We start from the raw sequence: 20481 nt of genomic DNA, 5'->3' as shown, positions 1-20481 counted from the left end.
TACACTAATGGAGATCGCAATTAAACAAACAAACAAACAGATGCGGGAGAGAAACAGGTGTGAGAGAGAGAAACAGATGTGCGGGAGAGAAACAGATGCCCGAGAGAAACAGATGCGCGAGAGAAACAGATGCGCAGGAGAGAAACAGATGCGCAGGAGAAACAGATGCGCAGGAGAAACAGATGCGCGGGAGAGAAACAGATGCGCGAGAGAAACAGATGCGCGGGATAGAAACAGATGCGGAAGAGAAACAGATGAGCGGGAGAGAAACAGATGCGCGGGGGAGAAACAAATGCGCGGGAGAGAAACAGATGCGGAAGAGAAACAGATGCGCGAGAGAAACAGATGCGCGGGAGAGAAACAGATGTGGAAGAGAAACAGATGAGCGGGAGAGAAACAGATGCGCGGGGGAGAAACAAATGCGCGGGAGAGAAACAGATGCGGAAGAGAAACAGATGCGCGGGAGAGAAACAGATGCGCGGGAGAGAAACAGATGCGGAAGAGAAACAGATGCACCGGAGAGAAACAGATGCGCGGGAGAGAAACAGATGCGCGGGAGAGAAACAGATGCGCAGGAGAGAAACAGATGACGGGAGAGAAACAGATGCGCGGCAGAGAAACAGATGCGCAAGAGAGAAACAGATGCGTGGGAGAGAAACAGGTACAGAGAGAAACAGATGCGGGAGAGAAACAGATGCGCGAGAGAGAAACAGATGCGCCATTGAAGAAGAAAGCACCAGAATGCCGTTGAGAGAAACAGATGCAGGGGAGAGAAACAGATGCGCGGGAGAGAAACAGATGCGCGGGAGAGAAACAGATGCGCGGGAGAGAAACAGATGCGCGAGAGAAACAGATGCGCGGGAGAGAAACAGATGCGCGAGAGGAAAACTGGTGCACATGTTTTCTGGTTCAGTGTTATACCATGCACATGTTTCAGTGTTCACAATTGCATATTCCCTGGTACAGTGTGAGCACATGCACATGTCTCCTGTTGTTTCAGTTTTACCTGGACCGTATCCATGAGCTGGTTCAGTGTAATAATGTGCACATGTCTCCTGTTGTTTCAGTTTTACCTGGAACGGATCCATGAGCTGGTTCAGTGTAATAATGTGCACATGTCTCCTGTTGTTTCAGTTTTACCTGGAACGGATCCATGAGCTGGTTCAGTGTAATAATGTGCACATGTCTCCTGTTGTTTCAGTTTTACCTGGACCGAATCCAGGAGCTGGTTCAGTGTAATAATGTGCACATGTCTCCTGTTGTTTCAGTTTTACCTGGAACGGATCCATGAGCTGGTCCAGTGTAAGCACATGCACATGTCTCCTGTTGTTTCAGTTTTACCTGGAACGGATCCATGAGCTGGTTCAGTGTAATAATGTGCACATGTCTCCTGTTGTTTCAGTTTTACTTGGACCGAATCCAGGAGCTGGTCCAGTGTAATAATGTGCACATGTCTCCTGTTGTTTCAGTTTTACCTGGACCGTATCCAGGAGCTGGTCCAGTGTAATAATGTGCACATGTCTCCTGTTGTTTCAGTTTTACCTGGACCGTATACAGGAGCTGGACCAGTGTAATAATGTGCACATGTCTCCTGTTGTTTCAATTTTACCTGGACAGAGTCCAGGAGCTGGTCCAGTGTAATAATGTGCACATGTCTCCTGCTGTTTCAGTTTTACCTGGACCGAATCCAGGAGCTGGTCCAGTGTAAGCACATGCACATGCTGCGTTGGAAGCGCTTCTGTCGACACACCAACGTGATGGAGACCATGTACCCTCACTACCACAGCAGGCTTGAGTATGTACCATATTAGACATGTACCCACACTACCACTGAGACAGTACATACATGCACTATTCTGGACTTAGGTTAGGGTTAGATGTTAGGTAACGTGTGCCTGTGTCATATTAGAGTACCGGGAAGCCTTTGAGTGAGCGAAACAGCTTTCAGCTGTGAGGTTTAAAGTTAGATGTTAGGCTAGTGTTAGGTGTAAGGGTTAAGGTTAGGTGTTAGGTTAGGGTTAGGGTTAGATGTAAGGTAGGAGTTAGGTTAGGGTTTGCAACTTAGATGTTAGGTATGGGACTTATGTTGGCATTTGCTGTTTGGTGGTAATGTGTGCCTGTGTCTGTCCTGTAGCCAGATCATGTTGGAGTACTGTGACGCCCTGGAGCGAGCCCAGCGGCTTGCGGTGGTCAGGTTTAGGGTTAGATATTAGGTTAGGGTTAGGTGTCAGGGTTAGATGTTAGATGTTAAGTGTAAGGTTTTAGGTAATGTGTGCCTGTGTCCCCCCTGTAGCCAGATCATGTCGGAGTACCGGGATACCCTGGAGCGAGCCCAGCGGCTGTCGGTGGTTCGGGAGGCGCTCCTGGCAGGTAACCCCGCCCAGCCCTGCAGCCAGCTCACACCTGACGACCTGCAGATCTACCTGCGCTGGTTCACCTGTCACCTGCACTCCTTAAGGAAGGTCTGCGCTTATGTCAAGGTAACCTCATACCCAGTCATTAGTATTTGATGTAGGTGATAACTATAAAATCTAAGTTTTCTTTAAATTTGTTTCCAAAAGGCCTAGTTTTCTAATGTTTTAAAAAAATTCAAAGATAAAATCAAATCTGTCATAGTGAAGGGAGTCTTCATACTTCAGTCCATGGGAAAAGTGATTCAGAAGTGGCCACAGTATCCTGGTCACAAGTTGCGAGGATGGGTCAATTATGCACAGTACCTGATTAACACCTGTTGTTCCTACAGGTGCTGCAGTGGCTGCCAGCCATGTACAAGTCGTCCATCGCGCCTCCTGCCTTGGTCACACCTTAGTCACACCTTAGTCACACCTTAGTTACACCTTAGTTACACCTTAGTGACACCTTGGTCACACCTTGGTCACACCTTGGTCACACCTTGGTCACACCTTGGTCACACCTTGGTCACACCTTGGTCACACCTTAGTCACTACAAGATTAACACCTGTTGTTCCTACAGGTGCTGCAGTGGCTGCCAGCCATGTACAAGTCGTCCATCGCGCCCCCTGCCTTGGTCACACCTGGTCACACCTTAGTCACACCTAAGTCACACCTTAATCACACCTTAGTCACTACAAGATTAACACCTGTTGTTCCTACAGGTGCTGCAGTGGCTGCCAGCCATGTACAAGTCCTCCATCGCGCCCCCTCCACTGGAGTCTGATGGGGACGAGGTAAGATCTTCTGTTATGTGTCTCACTTCTGTGCTGTTATACACAGTGTAGTTACTGCCTTGTTTGCAACTAAGATATGATTTCAATTGTTTTGATATTGTGATTCCGACACATTGATTCATGTCTGCACTCTAGAGATCCATAACCCCACCCCAGGAATCCATATCCCCTCCCCAGGGATCCAGGTCCCCACCCCAGGAATCCAGGTCCCCACCCCAGGAATCCATATCCCCATCCCAGGAATCCATATCCCCACCCCAGGGATCCAGGTCCCCACCCCAGGGATCCATATTCCCACCCCAGGGATACAGGTCCCCACCCTGGGGATCCATGTTCCCACCCTGGGGATACCTTTCCCCACCCTAGGGATACCTTTCCCCACCCTATGGATAACTTTCCCCACCCTAGGGATACCTTTCCCCACCCTATGGATAACTTTCCCCACCCTAGGGATACCTTTCCCCACCCCCTGTATAAATAACCCATCCTGTTCCCTCCCCAGGATGGTGACATGCTGAAGCACCAGAGAGAAGACCCCACCCCGGGGATCCACATCCCCACCCCGGGGAGGCGTTCCCCCCGCCCCCTGTCGGGCGTGTCGGTGACGTCAGTAGGTCGGCCCGTCCCCCCGGCGCTGCCTGCCAGCACCACCTCCATGCCTGTGTCCTCCCTCCTGCCCGACATGGCTGCTGCAGGTGAGAAGGAACAAACGAGTTTGAAATGTACTTCAGAAAAGAAGTCCAACAGTCAATGCATGTTAGGTATTAAGATTTGCAAGATGACGGTTACTGTATTTTGTCAGTTACACTCACAAAAGACAGCGGTTGCATCTGGCCGTTTCCCGAATCCGTCCCAGGAGGCGAGCTGTTTGTTTGTTTGTTTGTTTATCTTGCCCTGTGGTTGCCCCAGGAGGCAGTTTGTTTATTTGTTTGTTTATTTGCCCCTGTGGTTGCCCCGGGAGGCGGGATTACTGTTTGTTTGTTTGTTTGTTTGTTTACCTTGCCCCTGTGGTTGCCCCAGGAGGCGGGCTGTTTGTTTGTTTGTTTACGTTGCCCCTGTGTTTACCCAAGGAGGCGGGCTGGCGTCCAACCAGACGACCCTCGGCCTGCCGCTGCACCTCATGGACTTTGAGGACCTCCGACCTCAGCTGGAGTTCCTGCTATCATGTTACAACATCAGCATGGTAAGTACTGACCTCCCTCTCCTAGCCCCAACTCTAACACTGGAGTTTCTGCTCGCCTGCTACAACATCAGCATGGTAAGTACTTCACTATAAACTATTCCCAAACTTAACCTTAACCATCTCTCTCCTAAACCTAACCCTAACCCACCGAAACCCTGGAGTTCCAGCTCACCTGCTGAAACATCAGCATGGTAACTACAACAAACAAACAAACATAACCCTTCCCACAACACTTACCCTGCTCACCTGCTACAACAATAGTATGGTAAGTACGACACTTAGTCTATCAACTGTTCCTAACTCTAACCCCAGCCCTAAACCTAACCTTAAACCCAATCTTAACCCTGGAGTTCCTGCTGAACTGCTACAACATTAGTATGGTAAGTACAACAAACAAAACCCTAACCCCACTATATATATAGCTAACCCTAACCACAACACTAACCCTAACCACAACACTAACCCTAACCACAACACTAACCCTGCTCACCTGTTATAACATCAGCATGGTAAGTACAACACTTAGTCTAGCAACTTTTCTTAACCCTAGCCCCAACCATAACCCCAACCCTAACACTGGATTCCTGCTCACCTGCTACAACATCAGCATGGTAAGTACAACACTTAGTTAAGCAACTACTCCTAACGCTAACCCAAACCCAAACCCAAACCCTAGCCCTAACACTGGAGTTCTTGCTCACTTGCTACAACATCAGCATGGTAAGTATTGCACTGTGGTTCTCTCACTGTCATTAACTATTCCTAACCCTCTACCCAACTTTCCTAACTCTAACCCCAACACTGACTAACCCTGGAGTTCCAGCTCACCTGCATGGTAAGTACTTCACTATAAACTATTCCCAAACCTAACCTTAACCATCTCCCTCCTAAACCTAAACCTAACCCACCTTAAACCCAATCTTAACCCTGGAGTTCCTGCTCACCTGCTACAACATCAGCATGGTAAGTATTGCACTGTGGTTCTCTCACTGTCACTAACTATTCCTAACCCAACCCGAATGCTAACCAGAACCCTGACCCTAGCCCTACCTGCTATAACAATAGCATCACGGTACATTGTAAGTGCAAGGACAACAACAACAACAACATAAGTACAGTGTTTCTGTCACTGTCACTACTAGGTATTCTGTTACAGTTTTTGTGCAATAGTTTGTCATTGTTGTTATAAGATCAGTCTATTGCATTCAGGAAAAAGATAAAAGCAAAGCTGGAAATAACTGAGTCCGTTTGTGACCGAGGTACGTGTAATCTGTTATTGCAGGACATGAACCAGATTGTGACAAGTGCAGATGAGATGGAGCTGTTCTCTCACGTCAACCGCAAGTTCAAAACCATCTTCCACAAGCAGGAGCAGTACAAGACCTTCCCTACATACGACAGAGTTGAGGTGGGACAATAGGGCTTTTTAGCAACCTTTTTGCTTTGCAACCTCAGCCTATACTGTGGCAGCCATTTCATTTGTACTGGTAACATCCAGAACTTGACATTTAGCTTCAGTTGGTAACTTATCATGTCTTCAAACTAAGGTTTCAATTGTTGTGCTAACTTTGTACATTTGTGTGTAGGCCAGAGCAGATGCCTGGGGAGCTGTGTAGAAGCACCTGTGGTTATAAGGGGTTTGTCTCAGGTGTACCTTTGCAGTAACACTAGACAGGTTTAGTTTTAACATGTACATGCAGGCCAGAGCAGATGCCTGGGGAGCTGTGTAGAAGTGCCTGTTTGTTAATTGGGTTTGTTGTAGGTGGCACTGTATCAGGCTGGTGCTTTGTTAATGTGTTGTGTCTGTACATGTACATATAGGCCGGAGCAGATGCCTGGGGAGCGGACAAACCCTCCCACGCCCTGCATAAGGACTGTCCTTGGAGACCGTTTGTCAGAATCAGGTACTGTAACCTCAGACTGGACCTTCCCTTAACCCGATCTATCAATGTTCCTCGTCACCTGTAGAACAACAAAGAGAGAGCTGAACTTTAGAAACTGATAGAACCTAAGTACTGGTATGTTTCCTTACACCATTTAAATAATATTATTAGACAAATTCGTATTACAAACCTTAGATTGTGAAAGATATGATGATGATTTCTACATCTTCGCCATCACAAAGAAGTGACAAGAAGTCAAATTTACTTCATAGAATATAGTGTAGTAAAAACATTGCTAGCATTATTAACTCGGTCCCTAGCAGCCTTGTAACATAACCTGCTTGATGTGGTAGTAAACAGTACAACCTTCCCCCTCAGACCGCAGAAGGAGCCCCTTCAACAGAAGATGCTGACAAAACTGCGGCAGGAAAATAATATTGACGAGGTCAGCACATATCTGCATATTAAGCATTGTTCAAAAATTGTTTCGTGTTCATTTCTTGGGGAATTTTTTTAGTTTATGATCCTGTCTCAAAAGTTTGTGTCTGTTTTGTCCCCAGCTTCTGCGGGCCCAGTGCAAGTTCCTGGAGGTTTCAGATGTGGAGGTGAGTTAAGCTATATATAACAGTTACTGTAGCTATATAACAGTTACAGTAACTGTAGCTATATAACAGTAATTGTTACTGTAGCTATTAATGATTTGCTCACTCACTCACACTCACTGATCTGAGATCATCATGGGTGATTGTGGACACTTGATATTAGTTCTGGTCTGGGTTCAAGTTTTACGCTGTTTGTTGGTGTGTCTGACAGAAAGTTCTGGAGTCGCTCCGAGAGCACGGCATCGCGTTCCGGACCCCCACGCCGATTTTTAGGCACGATTATTGACCTTTAACCCTCATTGTGTTACAGAAAGTTCTGGAGTCTCTCCGAGAGCACGCCATCGCAGTCCGGGACCCCCCGCCGATTATCGAGGTCTCCGTGACGTCTCATCGCAGCACGCAGGCCACAAACACGCAGGCGCTCTGGCAGAAAATCTACACCAACCCTGAACTGGACAGGAAGTATGTCTGGTTTATCCATCATGTTAGATAGTATAGAAAAACTAATTCTATTAGTTATAGTCTGTAACATGTACAGTAAATGTTTGTTCCAAATCATTAGTTATCGCTTGTACTACACCATGGAGGCGACAAACACGCAGGCCCTCTGGCAGAAAATCTACACCAACCCTGAACTAGACAGGAAGTATGTTTGATGCAGTGTGTTAGATAGTATATAATTTTACTGTAAATAACTAATAAAATATAAGTTCATCAGTAAATGTGATTGTCTGTACTACTACAGTAACTGTACAGCACACATGCTAGAAACATGCAGGCTCTCTGGCAGAAAATCTACACCTTCAGTTACAGTAGCATCTGCATGCAGACTGTGGCAGGGATCCCCTTTCAACCTGAGCTAGTAAAGAAAAAAGCGTGGTCAGAGTATAGTAACAGCCTGGTGTGGGTTGAGCTGGGATTTGTGTAATTCTGTTTTGTTGACATATCCTTGAAGTTCAGTTCTGCAGATTGATGATGTCATTGAGTTCTAATTAGTTCCTTTCCTGGTAGATCCACAACTTGGATCTTGTAATTAACAATCAATGATAAAATTTAAAGACTATTTCCTGAATCTATTGCAAAACAAGTAAAGAAGACGACTTGGATCTTGCAGACATAATTTGATCAATTTTTCCTCCTGTTGCAGGTCCAATAAAGAAGACGACCTTGACCTTGTAGACATCGATGATAAGAACGTGGACAGCGTTGACCTGAGCGGGAAGGCGCGTACGGGCAGCGCGCGGAAACGTCAAGAGAGCTACGACTACGGCAACACCATGCAGATGTTGGGTCTGGACGAGGGGGACGACACGAGCCACGAGCCCAGCGTCATGCAGGGGGCTTACCTGTCGTTCTTATACCTGCGACACCTGAGACTTAGGGACTTAAAGAGAACGGTTAGTCACCTGTTAGTCAGTATTACCTGCAGGGGCGCACCTGTCCTTCTTATACCTGAGGCACCTGAGACTTAGGGACTTAAAGAGAACGGTTAGTCACCTGTTAGTCAGTATTACCTGCAGGGGCGCACCTGTCCTTCTTATACCTGCGGCACCTGAGACTTAGGGACTTAAAGAGAACGGTTAGTCACCTGTTAGCCATTATTACCTGTACGGGCTTACCTGTCGTTCTTATACCTGCGGCACCTGAGGCTTAGGGACTTAAAGAGAACGGTTAGTCACCTGTCGTTTTTATACCTGAGGCACCTGAGACTTAGGGGCTTAAAGAGGACGGTTAGTCACCTGTTAGCCATTATTACCTGCAGGGGCGCACCTGTCCTTCTTATACCTGCGGCACCTGAGACTTAGGGACTTAAAGAGAACGGTTAGTCACCTGTCCTTCTTATACCTGCGGCACCTGAGGTTATGGGACTTAAAGAGAACGGTTAGTCATTATCACTATCATATATACTGTCCTTCTTATACCTGAGGCACCTGAGGTTATGGGACTTAAAAAGATTGGTTATTCCTGATCACCTGTCGTTTCTGTGACACCTGACGTTGAGGGACTTAAAAAGACCTGCCGTTTCTATACTGTCCTGTACACCTGAGGGACGTGAAGAGTTAGTTAGTCCTTATCTCCTGTGATAGTTACTCCCATGTCCTGTGGCACCTGGCTCTTCTGAGGTTGGTTGGTCAGTAAATTAAAGCTATTCTGTGATTCCTGTACCTGACTCGAGGCAGTGCAGCCTTGAATTGAGACCCAAAATAAACTGGGGTGGGCCCATTGTTGTATTACAGCATTTTTAAAGCATGTACTCTTCACAACACACTTCACAAGATGATTATATAATTATTATACTGTCCATGTTACAGTGTCTGAGCGTCCTGAACTACTTCTGCTCTGTGGAGAGAACCCTGACGATTAACGAGAGAGGCTTGTCACTGGAGGCGGGGCACCTCAAGTCCAGGTAGGGCATGTTTGTTGTTATGGTAACCATAGTAACTGTAACCCTGACGATTAACGAGAGAGGCTTGTCGCTGGAGGCGGGGCACCTCAAGTCCAGGTAGGGCATGTTTGTTGCTATGTAGGTTGCTATGTAATAGATGTTCTTCTCTTCCATACAAGTTGTAACCCTAATGATGGGTAAGAGAGGTTTTTCACTTGACTGGCATGTTCATATTTTACCGTTTTCGCTGGACACTTGTTTTGACAATCAACTTTCTTGTACTTTTGCAGTAACCAAAGTTCGGCAGGGATTGGGTCTCATCACTACGTGCACAACACACCTGCTGATTACAGGTAAGCACAACACACTGAGTGTATACTATCAGAATACAGGTAAGAAATAAAAGCAGACTGACATGAGTTCACCTGTAGGTTTACGATATGGAGTTTATGGAGTTCTGATACTGACCCCAGGATGTTTGTTTGTTTGTTTGTTTGTTTGTTTGTTTGTTTGTGTGCAGGCTGAGCGAGATGGAGTTTATGGAGTTCTGATACTGACCCCAGGATGTTTGTTTGTTTGTTTGTTTGTGTGCAGGCTGAACGAGATGGAGTTTATGGAGTTCTGATACTGACCCCGTGTGTTTGTTTGTTTGTGTGTTTGTGTGCAGGCTGAGCGAGATGGAGTTTATGGAGTTTTGATCCTGACCCCAGGATGTTTGTTTGTTTGTTTGTTTGTGTGCAGGCTGAGCGAGATGGAGTTTATGGAGTTCTGATACTGACCCCAGGATGTTTGTTTGTTTGTTTGTTTGTTTGTGTGCAGGCTGAGCGAGATGGAGTTTATGGAGTTCTGATACTGACCCCAGGATGTTTGTTTGTTTGTTTGTTTGTATGCAGGCTGAACGAGATGGAGTTTATGGAGTTCTCCGACATCGAGAATCACGACGATTTCTACGCATACGAGGAGGGGCGGATCCATGTGCAGGACCAGCGGGGGTTCTACGTCATGTACGACAGCGCTGTCGAGCAACTCAGGTAACTATGGTAACCGTGTTGTCATGGTTACGGGTTAGATCCACGTGCAGGACCAGCGGGGGTTCTATGTCATGTACGACAGCGCCGTCGAGCAACTCAGGTATGCATGGTAACTGTTGTCATGTTGAACTGTAAGGTTCACGTGCAGGACGTAATGTACAACAGTCGTCATGGTAACCAGATGACATTCCATGTTTCCTGGAAATTGCACCATGACCCTTGACCCTTTCCTGCCCCTTGACCCCCAGGGAACTTGAACATGACCTCCTGCTGACTGCGACCCACTTCATCGAGAAGGACAAGGATCACCGGGAGCTTGCGACGCGGACCGGCTCGGCGATCCGGCGGCAGCAGGCGGTGGGCGTGGACCTGGGGGCGTACGCGCACGTGCCCGTGGACAGGTTTGCTGTGCTGCTGGACCTGTGGACTCACGAGGCCATGTACCTGGAGAACAAACGACAGGTGAGTCTACCTGCCAGGTGTGTAGAACAAAGGTACGCACACGTACCCGTGGACAGGTTCGCTGTGCTACTGGATCTGTGGACTCACGAGGCCATGTACCTGGAGAACAAACGACAGGTGAGTCTACCTGCCAGGTGTGTAGAACAAAGGTACGCACACGTACCCGTGGACAGGTTCGCTGTGCTACTGGATCTGTGGACTCACGAGGCCATGTACCTGGAGAACAAACGACAGGTGAGTCTACCTGCCAGGTGTGTAGAACAAAGGTACGCACACGTACCCGTGGACAGGTTCGCTGTGCTACTGGACCTGTGGACTCACGAGGCCATGTACCTGGAGAACAAACGACAGGTGAGTCTACCTGCCAGGTGTGTAGAACAAAGGTACGCACACGTACCCGTGGACAGGTTCGCTGTGCTACTGGATCTGTGGACTCACGAGGCCATGTACCTGGAGAACAAACGACAGGTGAGTCTACCTGCCAGGTGTGTAGAACAAAGGTACGCACACGTACCCGTGGACAGGTTCGCTGTGCTACTGGATCTGTGGACTCACGAGGCCATGTACCTGGAGAACAAACGACAGGTGAGTCTACCTGCCAGGTGTGTTACAGTAGAACAAAGGTACGCACACGTTCCCGTGGACAGGTTCGCTGTGCTGCTCGATCTGTGGACACACGAGGCCATGTACCTGGAGAACAAACGACAGGTGAGTCTACCTGCCAGGTGTGTAGAACAAGCGACAGGTGAGTCTACCTGCCAGGTGTGTAGAACAAGCGACAGGTGAGTCTACCTGCCAGGTGTGTAGAACAAACAACAGGTGAGTCTACCTGCCAGGTGTGTAGAACAAGCGACAGATGAGTCTACCTGCCAGGTGTGTAGAACAAGCGACAGGTGAGTCTACCTGCCAGGTGTGTAGAACAAACGACAGATGAGTCTACCTGCCAGGTGTGTAGACCAAGCGACAGGTGAGTCTACCTGCCAGGTGTGTAGAACAAGCGACAGGTGAGTCTACCTGCCAGGTGTGTAGAACAAGCGACAGGTGAGTCTACCTGCCAGGTGTGTAGAACAAACAACAGGTGAGTCTACCTGCCAGGTGTGTAGAACAAGCAACAGGCAAGTGTACCTGCCAGGTGTGTAGACCAAGCGACAGGTGAGTTTACCTGACAGGTGTGTAGTACGAACAGCAGGTGAGTCTACCTGCCAGGTGTGTAGAACAAGCGACAGGTGAATCTACCTGCAAGGTGTGTAGAACAAAGGCAGGTAAGTCTACCAGCAAGGACTGCCTACATTTGTTTCCTAGTCTATGTTGTTTTCCCAACTACTCTGCTATTTGTTAACTTATTCATGTTTATTGTTTACCCAGCTGCTGGACTGCTATCTGGAGGCGTAACACCACATTTGTTTACTTGTTTATGTTATTGTTTACCCAAATATTCTGCTGTTTGTTTACTTATTCATGTTTATTGTTTACCCAGCTGCTGGACTGCTATCTGGAGGCGTACCATCACGTGTTTGATACGGCAGAGAAGCAGGAGTTAGCTGTTGTCATGACAACCGTGATGCACCAGCGGCCGCGGGTAGACTTCACGCTGGAATACTTCGTGAAGACGTACCGGGCGGAGTGTGTCGTGCTGAGGCTTCAGGCACAGCTGGTCAAGTCTGTCCTCGACAAACAGGTTTGTTTGTGTGTTTGTTTGTTTATTTGTTTGTTGATGTGAGAGAGTAGACTTCGTGAACTGGGCAGAGTGTGTCGTGCTGAGGCTACAGGCACAACTGGTCAAGTCTGTCCTCGACAAACAGGTTTGTTAGTGTGTTTGTTTGTTTGCTTGTTTGTTGTTTGAATGAGAGAGAGAGTAGACTTTGTGAAGACGTACCGAGCGGAGTGTGTCATTCTGAGGCTACAGGCACAACTGGTCAAGTCTGTCCTCGACAAACAGGTGTGCTTGTTTGTGTGTTTGTTTGTTTGCTTGTTTGTTTGTTTGTTTGAGTGAGAGTAGACTTTGTGAAGACGTACCGGTCGGAGTGTGTCATTCTGAGGCTACAGGCACAACTGGTCAAGTCTGTCCTCGACAAACAGGTTTGTTGTTTGTGTGTTTGTTTGTTTGCTTGTTTGGTTGGTTGGTTGGTTTGAGTGAGAGTAGACTTTGTGAAGACGTACCGGTCGGAGTGTGTCATTCTGAGGCTACAGGCACAACTGGTCAAGTCTGTCCACGACAAACAGGTGTGCTTGTTTGTGTGTTTGTTTGTTTGTTTGTTTGTTTGTTTGAGAGAGAGAGAGAGGGTAGACTTGGTGAAGACATACCGGTCAGAGTGTGTCGTGCTGAGACTACAGGCACAACTGGTCAAGTCTGTCCTCGACAAACAGGTTTGTTTGTTTGTTTGTTTGTTTGTTTGCTTGTTTGTTGTTTGAATGAGAGAGAGAGTAGACTTTGTGAAGACGTACCGAGCGGAGTGTGTCATTCTGAGGCTACAGGCACAACTGGTCAAGTCTGTCCACGACAAACAGGTTTGTTTGTTTGTGTGTTTGTTTGTTTGCTTGTTTGTTTGTTTGTTTGTTTGAGTGAGAGTAGACTTTGTGAAGACGTACCGGTCGGAGTGTGTCATTCTGAGGCTACAGGCACAACTGGTCAAGTCTGTCCTCGACAAACAGGTTTGTTTGTGTGTTTGTTTGTTTGTTTGTTTGTTTGAGAGAGAGGGTAGACTTGGTGAAGACATATCGGGCGGAGTGTGTGGTGCTGAGGCTTCAGGCACAGCTGGTCAAGTCTGTCCTCGACAAACAGGTGCAACATGACCATCCACTCTGAAACAAGTTTTTATAAAATACATAGACATATTGAGTAAATGTTTTAGTTCAACGTGATTGACTGTTATTAGATAATGCTACCAGATTTTCTTCCCTAAGGAACAGTGTACTAATAATATTCTAGGTAAGCTGATAGTGTTGTGTTGTATGTTTCAGTGAATAATGTTGTTTTGTGCTGTAACAGTTAGAAGAGCTAAACTTAAAGCTTGTGGGGTTAGGGTTGATCTTTGATTAATGATAATAGTGCTGCTTTGGTCCTTTAACAAATAGAGGAATAGCATGAATAGCCTGACTGTAGGGTCGAGGTTTAAGTGTTAGAAGTAGATATGTTGTTGAATAAAGATGATTTTGCTGTTACAGATAGAGGAACAGAGAGACTGTGGGGTTGCTTAAGTAGGGTTGATGTTAAGGGTAGTGTGTGATTTGTAATGATGTTTTGTACTGTTACAGAGAAACAGCCTTTGGGGTTAGGGTTAGTTTTAGGGGTAGATGTGTGAGTGTGTAATGATGTTTTGTGCTGTTACAGATAGAAGAACAGCTTAACTGTTGGGTTAAATAGTTTTAGGGGTAGATGTGTTAGTGAGTAATGATGTTTTGTGCTGTTACAGATAGAGGAACAGCCTGCTGGGGGGAGGGTAAGGGTAGATGTGTGAGTGAATAATAATGTTTTAACTTTTATGCTGTTACAGATCGAGGAACAGAGGGACTATGTCGGGAAGCTGACCGAGGGAAGAGACTTCGAGTTCGGACTTCCTCCTAAAATCATCCCCAAACAACCTGTGGCCATCAACTTCAGCAAGTAAGAACAAACTTCAAAATTAGATAAAAACATGTTAACTTTGCAAGCTGCATATCCTGACAGATTTATTTGATTCACTCTCACTGGGAAGGACTGGTCTCAAACTGTCCTCAAACACAGGACCTCCATTTAACGTCCTACCCAAAGGACAGCCTAACCATGTCCCCATTTCCACCTGAGTGAAGGGAGGAAAATTGTGTCACTTTTCAAAACAGTTAACAGCCTTAAAAGCACATGTCAGAAGATTTGAACCCAGGACCTCTATAGGGTCACCGATGCCACATGGAGGCAGCCAGTTAAACGAACCCACCTAAACCCTGCCTGACTTGTTGCCACTCACTCCTAATCCTGCCTGTTTTTTTCCCTCCCCAGACCTGCCCTGAAGCATGTCTACATGCTGGAGTTCCATCCGTCGCTAGGCGTGGCCAGCCGGATACCACAGGCACTCAACCACGCCTTCTGGGTGAGTCCACTTATCCTGAGGGGTGCTATCGTTTTCCCTGATTGAACATGATTCAGTATCACACAATCTTAATAAGTCTTGTACATACCAGAACTACTGCAAAGTTTTTACTACAAGGCAACAGTTTCCTTGCTTTTCCATGAGTGCTAATCTTGCAGGAGCTGAATCAGATGTACTTGTGTGTTAGACCTTGAGTTTGACCTAGCTTGTAGGAGCCAAATGTACATGTGTTTGACCTTGTGTTGACCTTGCAGGAGCTAAATGTACATGTGTTTGACCTTGTGTTGATCTTGCAGGAGCTGATGTACATGAACAAGGCGGCTGTGAAGACGTCAACACAGATGATCTCCTTGGAGCACCAGATCCTCGAGGCTGCGCTTAAGGAGTGGGACAAGATGGAGCCGCTAGGAGCAGCATACTCACCCCAGCTGCAGCAAGACGTAAGTCACTTTCACTTTCACCCCAGCTGCAGCAAGACGTAAGTCACTTTCACTTTCACCCCAGCTGCAGCAAGACGTAGGTCACTTTCACTTTCACCCCAACTGCAGCAAGACGTAAGTCACTTTCACTTTCACTCCAGCTGCAGCAAGATGTAGGTCACTTTCACTTTCACTCCAGCTGCAGCAAGATGTTAATTGCTTTCACTTTCACCACAGCTACAGCAAGACGTAAGTCACTTTCACTTTCACCCCAGCTGCAGCAAGACGTAAGTCACTTTCACTTTCACCACAGCTACAGCAAGATGTAAGTCACTCTCACTTTCACCCCAGCTGCAGCAAGACGTAAGTCACTTTCACTTTCACTCCAGCTGCAGCAAGATGTTAATTGCTTTCACTTTCACCACAGCTACAGCAAGACGTAAGTCACTTTCACTTTCACCCCAGCTGCAGCAAGACGTAGGTCACTTTCACTTTCACTCCAGCTGCAGCAAGATGTTAATTGCTTTCACTTTCACCACAGCTACAGCAAGATGTAAGTCACTTTCACTTTCACTCCAGCTGCAGCAAGATGTTAATTGCTTTCACTTTCACCTCAGCTGCAGCAAGATGTAAGTCACTCTCACTTTCACCCCAGCTGCAGCAAGACGTAAGTCACTTTCACTTTCACTCCAGCTGCAGCAAGATGTTAATTGCTTTCACTTTCACCTCAGCTGCAGCAAGATGTAAGTCACTCTCACTTTCACCCCAGCTGCAGCAAGACGTAGGTCACTTTCACTTTCACCCCAGCTGCAGCAAGATGTAAGTCACTTTCACTTTCACCCCAGCTGCAGCAAGACGTAGGTCACTCCCCATACATACACTGCCACTGTTTTTTTGTTCCTTATACCAGACACTGTAACAGTAATTGTTGACACTTTGTCGAAAATGTTGATCCTAATCTTTCTGCACTTCTCTTGCCTATCAATTAATCACACATCATCTTCACAAATGCATTTTCTTGCTCCTCAGATGTTCTCTGACATTTTTGTGGACAACCCTGCGTTCCTGTGTGAGATCGGGAACGAGCTGATCAGCAAAGAGGAGAGTGCGGGTGGGCAGAGGCGCACGGCCAAGGAGAGACGCACCACCATGCTCAATGTCTGGTCCAAACTGCTGGAGGTAATACTGCAAATGTTTGTGGTAGTTTTGTGTTCGCGGTTTTCACGGTGGCTGCTTCACCGCGAACTTAAAACCAACGCGAACACTCCTTTTTCTCTCTAATGCGAAAGTTAATTCCCACGAACTTAAAGGTATTTACAGTAAGCATCACTACATTTGGATACCAGGTGCAAAATCAGTGGAGTTGTGTGGAGTTAGGACCGTAGGTAGGAGATTAAATGGTGCCATATTTGAGGAGAGACACACCTGAAGCACGTTAAAGAACCCACCACACTTATCAAAAAGAGTAAGCTCCAAATGACAGACTTGAAATTTGACCCCACCCATTGTCAGCTCCGCACAATTCAGCCCTGGCTGTGAAGAGAGAGTAGTCATCCCACTCCATAGCCAGTTACAAGTCTAGAGAGCTCACATTGGAGTTTATTTGATCGGTTTGTCTGATAGTCGCCTCCCTAGCAGCTGACCGATGATGATGATGGTGGTTTTTATTTTCCAGGTGGTGACCGTTCGGCATCGCCTCCTGGAGGCAGCCTGGGAGTCCAGTATCCTGGCCACGGTACAACATTGACTATCCTCACACCTCCCTAAATATTCATCTAGCTAGGAGATACAATTATGTAGTCTTCATACCTTCCCACTCCAATAGTTGTGATTGCACATTTCTGTATGTTAGACTCTTGAACAGTCAGTTTGTTACAGTTTAGTTTTTACAGGACACTGGTACTGATGGCCAGGGTAGTCTTATAGTCAATGAGAGTCTGAGACAACATTGCTTGGATATCTTTGTTTCCTGGTCCAGCTGTTCTGATCAGGGACAAATTCTTTCAGGGGTAGAGTTTAGGGGTAACAGTTTAAGTGTGTGTACATGTACTTATGTGCGGATTAGTGAGTTAGAGTTTAGGGGGTAACAGTTTGTGTGAGTGCTGTTCATGTACTTGTGTGCAGATAGTGAGTTAGAGTTTAGGGGTAACAGTTTGTGTGAGTGCTGTACATGTACTTGTGTGTGGATAGTGAGTTAGAGTTTAGGGGTAACAGTTTGTGTGCGTGCTGTACATGTACTTATGTGTGGATAGTGAGTTAGAGTTTAGGGGTAACAGTTTGTGTGAGTGCTGTACATGTACTTATGTGTGGATAGTTAAGTAGAGTTTAGGGGTAACAGTTTGTGTGAGTGCTGTACATGTACTTGTGTGGATAGTGAGTTAGAGTTTAGGGGTAACAGTTTGTGTGAGTGCTATACATGTACTTGTGTGCAGATAGTGAGTTAGAGTTTAGGGGTAACAGTTTGTGTGAGTGCTGTACATGTACTTATGTGGATAGTGAGTTAGAGTTTAGGGGTAACAGTTTGTGTGAGTACTGTACATGTACTTGTGTGCAGATAGTGAGTTAGAGTTTAGGGGTAACAGTTTGTGTGAGTGCTGTACATGTACTTGTGTGTGGATAGTGAGTTAGAGTTTAGGGGTAACAGTTTGTGTGAGTGCTGTACATGTACTTGTGTGTGGATAGTGTGTGATGTAGTACATGTTTTGTGTATGTTTGTTCCAGCTGTATAAGCAGTCAGCGTTTGAGATGGGGTTTGACGAGTACCACACCTATCTGCGCATGGTGCAGTTTGAGTTCGCCTCCCGGAAAGAAAATATCGACACGGGTCCAATCTTCATCACAGCGCTCATGGAGGATGAGTCTATCGTTGACAGGTTTGTTTATTTGTTTACTTGTTTGTTTGTTTGTTTCTCCCTGAAAGAAAACATTGACACCGGCCCCATATTCATCACAGCACTCATGGAGGATGAGTCTATCGTCGACAGGTTTGTTTTTTTGTTTACTTGTTTGTTTGTTTCCTACTGGAAAGAAAACATCGACACGGGTCCAATCTTCATCACAGCACTCATGGAAGACGAGTCTATCGTCGACAGGTTTGTTTATTTGTTTGTTTGTTTCTCCCAGAAAGAAAACATTGACACATCTGATGATCTGTGCTGTTTTTTTGTGCTGTGGGACTGGACTTTGCAAGGCAGTTCATATAAGCCTCTGATAGGCTAAATAACACTTCCTCAAGCAAGGAGATATGATTTTGAAAACAGTCGTGTATGTCTCTTCAGTGATGCTGGCAGTGGATGCACCCTGGAACGTCTGACTGTTTCCAAAATCATATCCCGTTGCCATTCAGGGTATTGTATTACCAGGATGTCTGACCTTATCAACGCTAGTCTCTGATTGGTTGTTCTGTGTTAAGGTACCTCTCAGACTCACATCTCTGATTGGTTGATCTGTGTTTAGATACCTCCCCGGCTCGTTGCCGCTAGCGATACATGAGCTTGACGAGAAGCACCTGGGAATGTTCTCCTTCAGGACTAAGGAAGCCATTGTCAAGGTCAGTCCTTCTCGCATGAAGGTCAGATGTAATCTTGTTATGACCAGATCTTTTTTTGTCAATGCCACTGATTCTCTTCATTAATCTGATATAATTACAATCTGGTGAATGTACTGCTCACTGTAGGATGCCCTCTTCCTGGTGTGATTTTTAAGAAAAATGTCAAGTTCACATACTATTAGCTTACAATCAATCTGATGATGTTGGTTCTTGGAAACTTCCTATGAAAAGTTACAAAATATATTATTCAAACCTTTTAACTGAAAAAACAAACTGTATAGCTTTGCTCCACAGGGTTGAGCATGACCAGTAGGTAATAACTGGCAGGAAACAGCATGAATGGGGCACTGCCTCACTTACTGGTTCAAGGCTTTGTAAGGTTGACAGTTTAAGGAGGAAGACTTGGACAGCCATGTATGATCGCCATGAAATTACTGTGCCAGTCAGCATCGGTACTACCTTCCCATTTCATCACGTTAACAGTTAAAAGATGACTGACACCTGTAACATTTGAAGATGATTGACACCTGTAACAGTTAAAGATGATTGACACCTGTAACATTTGAAGATGATTGACACCTGTAACAGTTAAAGATGATTGACACCTGTAACATTTGAAGATGATTGACACCTGTAACATTTGAAGATGATTGACACCTGTAACAGTTAAAGACGATTGACACCTGTAACAGTTAAAGATGATTGACACCTGTAACATTTGAAGATGATTGACACCTGTAACAGTTAAAGATGATTGACACCTGTAACAGTTAAAGATGACCTGATACCTGTAACATTTGAAGATGATTGACACCTGTAACAGTTAAAGATGATTGACACCTGTAACAGTTAAAGATGACCTGATACCTGTAACATTTGAAGATGATTGACACCTGTAACAGTTAAAGATGATTGACACCTGTAACATTTGAAGATGATTGACACCTGTAACATTTGAAGATGATTGACACCTGTAACAGTTAAAGACGATTGACACCTGTAACATTTGAAGATGATTGACACCTGTAACATTTGAAGATGATTGACACCTGTAACAGTTAAAGACGATTGACACCTGTAACATTTGAAGATGATTGACACCTGTAACATTTGAAGATGATTGACACCTGTAACAGTTAAAGATGATTGACACCTGTAACAGTTAAAGATGATTGACACCTGTAACATTTAAAGATGGTTGGCACCTGTAACATTTGAAGATGATTGACACCTGTAACATTTGAAGACGATTGACACCTGTAATGTTTGAAGATGATTGACACCTGTAACATTTGAAGATGATTGACACCTGTAACATTTGAAGGTGATTGACACCTGTAACAGTTAAAGATGATTGACACCTGTCTGTCCTGTACAGCTGCTGACGGGGACAGCCCTGGACAACCTGCAGGTTGTGCTGCTGTGCCAGGTTGTCCACAAGAGCGCGCTGCTGTGTGCCGTGCAGCAGGCGAACGTGTGCTGGCAGCAGAAGGACTTCAGCAAGGGCGACGTGGAGAGCAGGAGGTGGGATGGTTTCTTTAAAAGACAAGGAAGGATTGAGTCTTTAACCAAAAAATGACCCTTTATGCTAAGTCCTATGAGAAGGTATGGGACAATAACAGACATGCCATGCAGAATAGACTTGATAACACCTGAGACCTTGTTGTCTTTGGAGTGGTCCCTGCCTTAAGTGAACTCTAATTTGACCAA

General features: G+C 45.9%; 1 protein-coding gene across 1 annotated transcript in view; it reads left to right on the top strand.

The window, feature by feature from the left end:
- Positions 1–20481, top strand: part of LOC118416421 — a 59859-nt gene that overhangs the window by 7369 nt on the left and 32009 nt on the right. The window contains 25 exon segments of the mRNA XM_035821518.1: positions 1671–1795; positions 2294–2480; positions 3117–3188; positions 3691–3883; positions 4259–4371; positions 5654–5779; positions 6193–6275; positions 6633–6699; positions 6815–6859; positions 7167–7318; positions 8004–8253; positions 9169–9263; positions 9533–9595; positions 10136–10234; positions 10266–10373; positions 10522–10735; positions 12213–12413; positions 14230–14339; positions 14712–14802; positions 15099–15242; positions 16251–16400; positions 16897–16956; positions 17943–18205; positions 18678–18771; positions 20150–20295. Of these exon segments, the coding sequence (XP_035677411.1) occupies positions 1671–1795; positions 2294–2480; positions 3117–3188; positions 3691–3883; positions 4259–4371; positions 5654–5779; positions 6193–6275; positions 6633–6699; positions 6815–6859; positions 7167–7318; positions 8004–8253; positions 9169–9263; positions 9533–9595; positions 10136–10234; positions 10266–10373; positions 10522–10735; positions 12213–12413; positions 14230–14339; positions 14712–14802; positions 15099–15242; positions 16251–16400; positions 16897–16956; positions 17943–18205; positions 18678–18771; positions 20150–20295 (3251 nt within the window).

The sequence above is a fragment of the Branchiostoma floridae genome, chromosome 5 (assembly GCF_000003815.2).
Source record: "Branchiostoma floridae strain S238N-H82 chromosome 5, Bfl_VNyyK, whole genome shotgun sequence".
Lineage (NCBI taxonomy): Eukaryota > Metazoa > Chordata > Leptocardii > Amphioxiformes > Branchiostomatidae > Branchiostoma > Branchiostoma floridae.
This window is presented reverse-complemented; position numbering and strand designations above follow the sequence as displayed.